Genomic DNA, 10,694 nt, shown 5'->3' on the forward strand with positions numbered 1-10,694 from the left:
CCGCACCGGAAAAACCATACAGGGATGATCTGACAGGAACCGCAAACCTATCATGTTTAAGCTATTTTGAAACTAGTTTAGCAATTAACCGCTAGGTCTGGACTTTGTCTTTTATCTAAACTAAAGCTGATAATATCAAAGGACAATGGATTGATTTGTATATTTAGCTTGTTCTGATTCGCCATAAAGTACACGGACCAGTTGGACATACGTCTTTGTAAATCGGGAGCGGTTTATTGTTTGTTTTGAACGGCAGCAATGCCAAAGCACCATAACAACAGAACAAATACATGAACGAGCCATAAATGTGTGTGCATGTCAAGGGTTGCAAATTCCCTCCCCCCAAAAAATGACAAAGAAGTGGTCATATCAAATCAGTAAACAATTCATATAAGAAACAGTACCAGAACACCTTCCAAACACCACAGAAGACAGACATTAGTTCTGTATCTCAACAGTGCAACAAAATGTTAGTGGGACATTGGAAAAAAAAACGACAACATGAAAAACAACAAACAATTTAAATAGCTGGGTTTGCCTCGATGCTCCACAGGAGAACAGGGAAGCATTAAATACAAGCTCCAGGCAGGCTGAGTGTGGGGGGGGGAGGGGGGCTCAGTGCTGCTGTGAGCTGGCATTACCACAGGGATTACCCAGCCTGCACTGCTGCCAGACCCTGCCTCAGGGTCACGTGGAGCACACTGAGAGAAAAACCAGCGATGTGAGGAGCTGGAGGAGAGACCAGCTGGAGGAGAGACCAGCTGGAGGAGAGACCAGCTGGAGGAGTGACCAGCTGGAGGAGAGACCAGCTGGAGGAGAGACCAGCTGGAGGAGAGACCAGCTGGAGGAGAGACCAACTGGAGGAGAGACCAGCTGGAGGAGAGACCAGCTGGAGGAGAGACCAGCTGGAGGAGAGACCAACTGGAGGAGAGACCAACTGGAGGAGAGACCAGCTGGAGGAGAGACCAACTGGAGGAGAGACCAGCTGGAGGAGAGACCAGCTGGAGGAGAGACCAGCTGGAGGATATGGGGAGGGGTGGGGAGGTGAGGGGTGTGGGGAGGGCCAGGGGAGATGGGGAGGGGTGGGGAGGGGTGGGGAGGTGAGGGGTGTGGGGAGGGCCAGGGGAGATGGGGAGGGTCGGGGAGGTGAGGGGTGTGGGGAGGATACAGCTGTCTCCCTGAAACTCTTCTGCAGGAAGGAGAGATCCTTGTTCTCACACAACCTCTCTCAGGTGTACTTTGGAGGTGTGTGTGTGTGTGTGCGTGGCAGCAGAGGCAATTGGCAGTGCAGGAGGGCTGTTTGTAAACATGTGTTGCATTTAAATCATCATTGCAGAACATGACATTGTGACACAGCTCTGCGGCACACACAACCAGCTAACACACTCTGCAGGAAAAAAAACACTACCTGCCAGGTGAGAGGTGACGGGGAGGTGATTGGGAAAGAAACATTCTTCACCTCCTTCTAGATCCTACTCATGTGGAGGACAACCTCACATCCATAACAGTGGATAATACAAACACCTTTCACATAGGTAGGAGAATATATATCTACATATACAGTATATACATGTACTGTATTTATATAGTTGGGGTTGGGGAGAGAAAACAGTTTGGTACCATGATGTCTGAGAGTTGTGTTTGTGTGACCTGGACAGGTGTGGACAGGTGTGGACAGGTGTGGACAGGGGTGGACAGGTGTGGGAGGTGTTGGTCCAAGTCTCCAGGTGTAGGTCCAGGTGTAGGTCCAGGTGTAGGTCCAGGTTTGGACAGATGTTGGTCCAGGTGTCGACAGGTGTGTTACCAGGTGCAGCAGAACCAGAGCAGTTCCCCACAGGTCAGCTGATCCAGTATCTGACACCTCACAGCTTCTACCATGACTTCCTGTTTCACGCCACACCCTGGCACCTGATTGGTGGCTGAGGCATGCTGGGAGATGGGACTTTCTCTTACTTTGGGGAGCGTTGCCTGGCCAACCGTTTCATGAAGCAGCACGTTACCGTGGCGATGATGAGTATGCCCACGAACAGGGCAGAGGACACGCCGATGACCAGGGGGATGAGGAGGAGGTCAGCCGCTGGAGGGGGGAGGGGGAAGGGAGATGGGGAGGAGGGGGGAGGGAAATGGAGAGAGTTAAACTGTGTGATCTCCACATGAGCACAGTGATGTTGCTCCTGTAGATATCTGAGATTTCAGTAAGGCTGCAAGCTTAGAGCCAGAGAGAGATAAACAGAAACAGAGAGACAGAGAGAGAGAGATCCAGAGAGAGAGAGAGATCCAGAAAGAGAAATCCAGAGAGAGAGATCCAGAAAGAGAGATCCAGAAAGAGAGATCCAGAAAGAGAGATCCAGAAAGAGAGATCCAGAGAGACAGAGATCCTGAGAGAGAGATCCAGAAAGAGAAATCCAGAGAGAGAGATCCAGAAAGAGAGATCCAGAAAGAGAAATCCAGACAGAGAGATCCTGAGAGAGAGATCCAGAAAGAGAGATCCAGAGAGAGAGATATCCAGAGTGAGAGACAGAGAGATCCAGAAACAGTGCTCACCCCGGGCGTACAGGTACACCCTGACGCTGGAGGAGCGGGCCTTGGCCCCGGTGTTGTACCAGCCTCCGTGGGGGTCCTGCCCCCAAACCTCCGCCTGGCACCGGTACCGGCCCTGGTCCTCCGGCTCCACCGCGTGGATCCTCAGCCGGTAGCATCCCGCCGCCATGCGCTCCACGCTCGCCTCGCTGCCGTTACCGTAGGAACGCGCCAGGCCGTCGTAGCTCAGCGCGGCGAGGAGCGTTCCCGCCTCCTCCTCGTCCCCGGCTGATGATGTCACGGGCTCCTGGAGCGGCGCTCGCAGCCAGCTCACCTCCACCTGAGTGGGGCCGGTGGTTACCACGGAGACGTTGCACAGCAGCGTGACGGTGCTGCCTCGCTTCAGCAGCGGCCCGCGGGCTAGCTCCGCCCCCGCCGACACCAGCACCTCTGTGGAGCGCACACACCAGCAGAATAGATTTACTAGTCCCATCTTCAACATATCCCCGATATTTCTAAATGGACTATGCACACGTGTGTCGATAAAAGAGTCTGCTAAATGAATAACATGTCAGATGGCTGAGTGGTTAGGGAATCGGGCTATTAATCAGAAGGTTGCCGGTTCGATTCCGGCCGTGGAAAATTATGTTGTGTCCTTGGGCAAGGCACGTTAACCTTACTTGCCTCGGGGGGAATGTCCCTGTACTTACTGTAAGTCGCTCTGGATAAGAGCGTCTGCTAAATGACTAAATGTAGATGTAACAGGCCCGTGTTAGGGTAGAGGTCAGGGTCGTACCTTTGGTCTTGAGGTTGACGGTCACGCCCTCTGACCTCCGTGTGACGGCGGGGCGTCCCGCCTGGCCGCCGGTGAACACGCTAACGGAGCACACGTACACCCCCGAGTCTCCTGGCCGGGCGGAGAACAGGCGCAGCGCGTACTTCCCCTCGCCCTCCTGCTCCATGGAGCCTCCTCCCCGCCGGCCCTCCTCCCCCCAGCTCACCACCCCGTCGGGGCCGCTGCGGGCCACCTCCACCTCCCCGGACCCCCCTGACCCCCGCTTCATCCACTGCACCAGCAGGGCTGAACAACCCCCTCCTGGCAGCCCCCCCACCTCGCAGGTCAGGGTGAGGGGAGACCCGGTCTGGAGGGTCACCTCTCCTCTGGGGCTGGAGGTCACCTCCAGAGACTTGGCTGGAGAGGAGAGGGGAGGGGTCACAGAAAAAAAAATAAAAATTAGAGACTGAACAAAACATAAATTAAACTAGTCAGCTTTCAGCTCCAAAGGCCTAAATGTCCTTTTCTTGTGTAGAGAGACAAAACCACACGGGTTGATCTACTTCTCACGTTAAACAACACTTATGTTATTCGATCACACACAGACACTCTTATATCCAGCAGAGACAGACTCAGAGTCACCAGACCGCTCTTCTGAGAAGTCTGCTCAGATAACACCCACTCCAAGCAGAGCAGCAGGGACCACAATCACTCTTCATCTCCTCCATGAGAACTACAGCAAGCACCAACATCTGCCACAGCGCTGTAACTATGACAACATCTCTTGCAGCAGCACTGTGCCTGGCTCTGGTAGCTGAGCCTGGTAACCACAGACCGTTCCTTGACTGAGATACAGATAGGAGTCTTGAGTCTTGAATCATGCTTGAGATAAACTAAACTTGTTCCCTAGTGACTCTGTAGAGACACCTTGCAACCAAGGAAAGGATACTGTCGCCGTAACAATGTTGACCAGAGCAGACAATCAGGGACCAGAACCTGACCCTGTGAGGTTGACCCTGTGACCTTTGGAATGACCCCACGACCCCGGGCGTGGAGACTGACCTAGGGGCAGCACTGACCTAGGGGCAGCACTGACCTAGGGGCAGGACTGACCTAGGGGCAGCACTGACCTAGGGGCAGCACTGACCTAGGGGCAGGACTGACCTAGGGGCAGCACTGACCTAGGGGCAGCACTGACCTAAGGGCAGGACTGACCTAGGGGCAGGACTGACCTAGGGGCAGGACTGACCTAGGGGCAGCACGGTGAGGTTCCCTATGTCCAGCGTCCTCTGTGCGATCTTCTCCCAGCGTCCCACAGGGTCCAGGATCCACTGCGCCGCCTCGCAGTAGAACGTCCCAGAATCCTCCGGGGCCACGGCCCTCATCTTCATCACGTAGGCGTGGCGGCCGGAATCCACGCCCCTCTTCTCCAGCGAGATCTCTCCGGCCTCGTAGCGCTTCCCGTAGGACAAGGCTTCCCCCGGCCTCACCACCAGATCCTTATCCACAGCTATCACCTCCCTCACGCCGGCCCCCGGCCCCCCTGCCCCCTCCGCATCCCCTGGCCCGCCCCGCACGCCAAACGTGACGGACACGTGGGTGTGCTGCTCCGATTGGACGCCGGCCGAGCAGGTGAGCTGTAGCTCCGCCCCCTCCGGGACGGGCTGGCCAGTCAGGGAGCGGGAGTAGCTGATCTGGAGAGTGTCTGGGATTACTGCAGGACACAGAGAGAGAGACAGGTCAGTTCCAGAGAGAGAGACAGGTCAGAGAGACAGACAGGTCAGAGAGTGAGACAGGTCAGAGAGAGAGACAGGTCAGAGAGACAGACAGGTCAGAGAGTGAGACAGGTCAGAGAGAGAGACAGGTCAGAGAGAGAGACAGGTCAGAGAGTGAGACAGGTCAGAGAGAGAGACAGGTCAGAGAGACAGACAGGTCAGAGAGTGAGACAGGTCAGAGAGAGAGACAGGTCAGAGAGAGAGACAGGTCAGAGAGACAGACAGGTCAGAGAGAGAGACAGGTCAGAGAGTGAGACAGGTCAGAGAGAGAGACAGGTCAGAGAGAGAGACAGGTCAGAGAGACAGACAGGTCAGAGAGTGAGACAGGTCAGAGAGTGAGACAGGTCAGAGAGAGAGACAGGTCAGAGAGAGAGACAGGTCAGAGAGTGAGACAGGTCAGAGAGAGAGACAGGTCAGAGAGACAGACAGGTCAGAGAGTGAGACAGGTCAGAGAGAGAGACAGGTCAGAGAGAGAGACAGGTCAGAGAGAGAGACAGGTCAGAGAGTGAGACAGGTCAGAGAGAGAGACAGGTCAGAGAGACAGACAGGTCAGAGAGTGAGACAGGTCAGAGAGAGAGACAGGTCAGAGAGAGAGACAGGTCAGAGAGTGAGACAGGTTAGAGAGAGAGACAGGTCAGAGAGTGAGACAGGTCAGAGAGACAGACAGGTCAGAGAGAGAGACAGGTCAGAGAGAGAGACAGGTCAGAGAGAGAGACAGGTTAGAGAGAGAGACAGGTCAGAGAGTGAGACAGGTCAGAGAGAGAGACAGGTCAGAGAGAGAGACAGGTCAGAGAGACAGACAGGTCAGAGAGTGAGACAGGTCAGAGAGAGACAGGTCAGAGAGAGAGACAGGTCAGAGAGAGAGACAGGTCAGAGAGAGAGACAGGTCAGAGAGACAGACAGGTTAGTTCTAACACTACGTTCTCATGTCATGTCAATGTAGTTCCTATGTACCAGCAGGGTTGACATTTTCAGATTCCAAACCCCTGAACAGCAGCCTATCAGTATGCGGTAAACAAAACGGTGCAGCAGCATGGCACCCTGGCCAGCCAAGTCTGTAAAAATACCCTGCAGTGAGAACCAGGCGGGAGCAATGAAAGCAGGACAGTTTAACACCCAGAGCCCTCAGCGTCCAGCTCTGAGCAGGATGAAGAGGATTTACTGGGTTTGCAGCATCACCACGGCAGGAATAAACTGCTGCTGCAGCAGACAGAGTTTGACTGGCAGCAGGGTTTACGTCTGAGGACCCAACACAACACAGCAGGAGAGAGAGAGAGATGGAGAGAGATGGAGAGACAGAGAGAGAACACCCACAGTAGCAGGCTACTAATCAGGAAGTACTCTCCTACCTTTGACAGTGACGGAGGCGCTGTAGTTGCCCAGGTACTTGGCGTCGGTGCTGGGGGTGTAACACTCGTACCTTCCCTGGTCCTCCGTCCTCAAGCGCTGCACCACCAGCCTGGCCCTGTTCCCCGCGTCCCTCTCCACCTTCACTTCCCCCGCCCTCACCCGGCCCTGGAAGGGGGCGTAGGGGAAGCCCTGGTCCCGGGTGGACACCACGCCCATCTGCCTCCCGGCCGCATCCTCGCGATACAGGAACCACTCAAAGTCCTGGGTCCTGGGGCCCTCGTAGCCCGAGACGGAGCAGGGGAGGGAGAGGGGGAACCCGGCCACGCGGTACAGGGGGCCGGGGGGCAGTGAGACCTCCCGACACACTGCTGACTGGAGCACTGGGGGAGGGGGGGAGGGAGAGGAGGGGGGTGTAGAATGAAAGTGATGGGTAGAGGGGGGGGGGAGAGAAAAGGGGAGAGAGAAAGAGAGAAGGGAGGAGGGGGATAGAGAGAGACAGAGGGAAAGAGAGAGAGACAGAGGGAAAGAGAGAGAGACAGTGGGAGAGAGACAGAGAGGAAGAGACATAGAAATAGAGAGATACAGAGAGAGAGATACAGAGAGAGAGAGAGAGAGAGAGAGGGGGGGGGCATGGGAACATGTCATGTCAGTCTCTCATGTTCTGGACATACAGATCGATTCTGAGCCTGCTCTACACAGGATCCATATCCTGCTCCATCATGGATCTGCTGCCTGGCACACACACATACCCAACACACACACATACCCAACACACACACACATACCCAAAACACACACACATACCCAACACACACACACATACCCAAAACACACACACATACCCAACACACACACACATACCCAACACACACACACATACCCAAAACACACACACATACCCAAAACACACACACATACCCAAAACACACACACATACCCAACACACATACCCAACACACACACATACCCAAAACACACACACAGTGTGTTCAGAGCAAGGTTTTTAAGTGTGGGTATATCATGAATAAGCTGACCACTTCCTCATAGTAATTCATGGTTTAGTTATTTGAAGGCCAGAGAGACAATAGATATTTCAACATTGATAAGCATATTCAGCCTCCGGAGGTGGAAAGTGATACTTCTCTTTCCAAGATTAGGACTGAAAAATACTTTTTAATATCACGGAACAGAAGCACAAAACTTCCTTAACGTCAAGTTCCTTAAAATAAGGATGCTGACCGGTATGAACAAGACCGGTTACACAACCGACGGGACCGAACGTGTCGCCCGTGTGTGAGGTCGAGGTCTTACAACACATCTCCATCGGTTCCCAACAACCAGAAATACCTGAAATGTACTTTTGACACTCCCTGTACGATAAGTAAAAATAAGCCCTTCTATTGTTGAAGACACAGGAGCGGTTATGAGGCTTAAGCGGATCAGGCCGTAATTAACATGGTGCCTAGACTGATAACTAGCCTACGGCCCATGCAACAGGGTGAGACGATACGGTCAGCGTAGCGGCCTACAATGTCATTAACAAAGCCAACAGGTTATCTATGGAGTCAATTACATTTTCCATTCGGAGCCAAGCCGGGCAGATTGATGTGTATGACCCCATATACATTCAACTGCTTTTTAAATTAAGATCCGTCGATGTTTATTATATGCACCTGCCACAGTAAATTCCGTGGCTTTGAAAACGTACATGTCAATAAAAACCGATTCTGATGAATTTCCCCTTGTGGAATAATAAAGTTAACCTTAACTTTAGACAAGACTACGAGATTTATGCTGGCTCCATGTAAAAGTTAAAATTGTAAAACGATGTAAAAACGCTTCTCAACACAAGTTATATTAGACCCATGTGCCGCAGAGCAGAACTGAGGGACGATTCCTCCGAGCCAGATACATGAAGTGAGCCGGGGCGCCAGATGGGATTAGGCGTCTCTGTACTGCCCGACGAGGTAACCAGGACGCTTACCACACAGCAGACAGACAGCCGCGGCCAGCCACGAAACCTTCATCTCTACCCTCATCATCGTCGTCATTCCGGTGACCATATGGATTATCGCTTCAGATGTATCTGTCTGTTGCTGCCGTTCCGTCGCTGTACATCATTCAACGGTGGCAAGCTATGATCTGAAAAACATCCACATGGCTTTATCATGTGTGCACTTGGTATTAGCCTATAGCCTACGTATCGAATGGCAAAATAGCTAAAATGTTAACGATCACTAATTAGCCGGTATTGCGCTGAGACTGTTTGTATGACAACAACATAGCAGGCTACGGCAGCTAGCGATGCACACACTGACGTTGTATTGTATTTGTTCATGCTCATCACATCCCCAATACAATTTTCTTGCTTACATTTTTGTGCATGAGACCCTTTCCGATTAATCGATCCAATCCAACGTTTTGCTTTAACGAAAATACATATCTTTATTTCTTATTCTCTCCGTGCACGTCACTTGGCAGACACGCTGTCCAGCGGGTTCGGGGATTCAGACGTTGGCATCACGGGTGCGGAGGGGGTAGGTAGTCGGTACACACGAAGGAGGAGTCTGGATGCGAAAAAGACACACATGATCCGCCATTGGTCAAGAAACTATGCGTTGTGTTTTGAACCAATAAGGCTTGAATGCACTGCAAAGCTGGCTATGCTAACAGAATGTAGGGCAGACAACCAGAGAGCGTGGCTCTCGCGTTTAACATTCTGTGACAGATCGGCGGATTCAGGATCTCCATAAGAAAACGCCTTTGTTTAAGCGTGAGAAAAAGTTAGATGAATGACCCAGAGTTTTAACGGACCTGGTTAACTTGTGTATGGTGCCCCACATTCTTGGTTTAGGCGCAGGGAAGCGAGCTCGCCACTATTTGTTTAATCTTTGCATCTTTTGAGTCAGACGAGACTGCCCAGCTTGACGTTTAACTCTATGCAACGCTGTGATGACTGAGTTGGCACTAGTTTAGCCATTACTTTAGTGGGTGAATCTTTTTTGGGGGGAAAGAAAATACTTTCGAAAACTATTTTGTTGAAGACACTTAATTTAAAACGGGAGATTGCTTCATACAAATACATTCAAAGTTATTCGTTCACAGTCCGTGAAAGAGCACCAGATTTGTTAGTGCTTTGCAACCTTGAACAACAGACTATATTGCTCTGTGGTGTAGTTCAACAGTCACGGAAAGATAATGTTGTTTAGCTAGTCCTGTCCTGTTTGCTGTGGGCGGAGCAGTGAGTTGTGCGTACAATATCATCATTGAGAGTGCGTTAGCTGTGTGACAGTGAAGATAAGAAAACGTTGAGAGCAAAGATAAGAATCGAACTCTGCTCAAACTACCCGTTTATATATTTGGAGACATTGTGTGAGTGTGTTGGGGTCAGAGGTGGGAAGTAAGTATGTACAAATACTTTGTCACTGCACTTAAATAAAATGTTCTGGTATCAGTACTTTACTTCACTATTTATTTGTAGCGCCCCCTAGCATGTCCTCTACTTGTTTGGAGTGCGCTCCCCGAATTCTTCTTGTAGTGAGAGATCTCTTTTTAATTAATTAATGCCCTAGTATTAAGCTTTATAGATTCCTTTTTAACTTTTACTTATTACTATTTTCCCAACAAGAACATACACATTAACAGTAAATGAAATACACACTTGCAAGTTTCCAGTACATTCACGTTTAGTGTACTTTTAGCAACAACAAACACATTGACCATACGTTACTTCGTATGCAAAATGCACAAGTCACATTCACACACACAGGCCGGCACATACAGAACGATCCTCAACTAAAACCCGTTGCAGGCCTGATACGATGCTCGGGGGCGGTGAGACCGAAAACCAATGGTCACTTCACTCTATTGAGCCAAACAAAATAATGGTACCGTGTGTAGTGTTGTGTGTGTCTGTCTATCAGTGATACCTCCCTCCGACCGCAGGACAACGAGGAATGGCAGTTGTTCGATGAGTAGCGAGCGTTGGTGTCTACGTTCTTCCTCCAAAGTGGCCAGAGGAACCGTGAGCATCCAGATAACTCACGGCGCTATCTGGTTTTCTAACGGTTTTAACAAAAAACTCCCGTGCAAATTGTCCCCGCGTATGGAAGCAAATCGTTACCAAAATTCAAATGCAAATGCATTTCCAGAAATGCATTTGCATTTTAAGAATGTGGCTGCATTATTTGACTCATAAATGAAATTAGTAATCAATCATCCTATTTGCATTTTAATTTTCTTCTTCAAGAGTGCTCAATCTTTCACTTAATTAA

At 51.1% G+C, this 10,694-nt stretch overlaps 1 protein-coding gene across 1 annotated transcript; it reads right to left on the reverse strand.

The window, feature by feature from the left end:
• Positions 1-212: 212 nt before the first annotated feature.
• Positions 213-8,959, reverse strand: igsf8 (immunoglobulin superfamily, member 8). Its single transcript, XM_062472635.1, has 7 exons — positions 8,794-8,959; positions 8,405-8,562; positions 6,420-6,800; positions 4,545-5,009; positions 3,317-3,712; positions 2,545-2,970; positions 213-2,077 (listed from the first exon to the last, which is right to left on the reverse strand). Exons 2-7 carry the CDS (start codon positions 8,481-8,483, stop codon positions 1,950-1,952), a joined length of 1,875 nt encoding a protein of 624 aa, XP_062328619.1. The 5' UTR covers positions 8,484-8,562; positions 8,794-8,959; the 3' UTR covers positions 213-1,949.
• Between the last annotated feature and the right edge of the window lie 1,735 nt (positions 8,960-10,694).

The sequence above is a fragment of the Osmerus eperlanus genome, chromosome 1 (assembly GCF_963692335.1).
Source record: "Osmerus eperlanus chromosome 1, fOsmEpe2.1, whole genome shotgun sequence".
NCBI classification, from domain to species: domain Eukaryota; kingdom Metazoa; phylum Chordata; class Actinopteri; order Osmeriformes; family Osmeridae; genus Osmerus; species Osmerus eperlanus.

What these genes read in the sequence shown, in the direction of transcription:
- igsf8 (XM_062472635.1), bottom strand. Translation starts at nt 8,483, where the DNA reads ATGGTCACCGGAATGACGACGATGATGAGGGTAGAGATGAAGGTTTCG. An exon ending in CGCCTCCGTCACTGTCAAAG is followed by an intron (nt 5,010 to 6,419) that starts GTAGGAGAGTAC and finishes TGTGTCCTGCAG; the next exon opens with TAATCCCAGACACTCTCCAG. An exon ending in CCTCACCGTGCTGCCCCTAG is followed by an intron (nt 3,713 to 4,544) that starts GTCAGTCCTGCC and finishes TCTCCTCTCCAG; the next exon opens with CCAAGTCTCTGGAGGTGACC.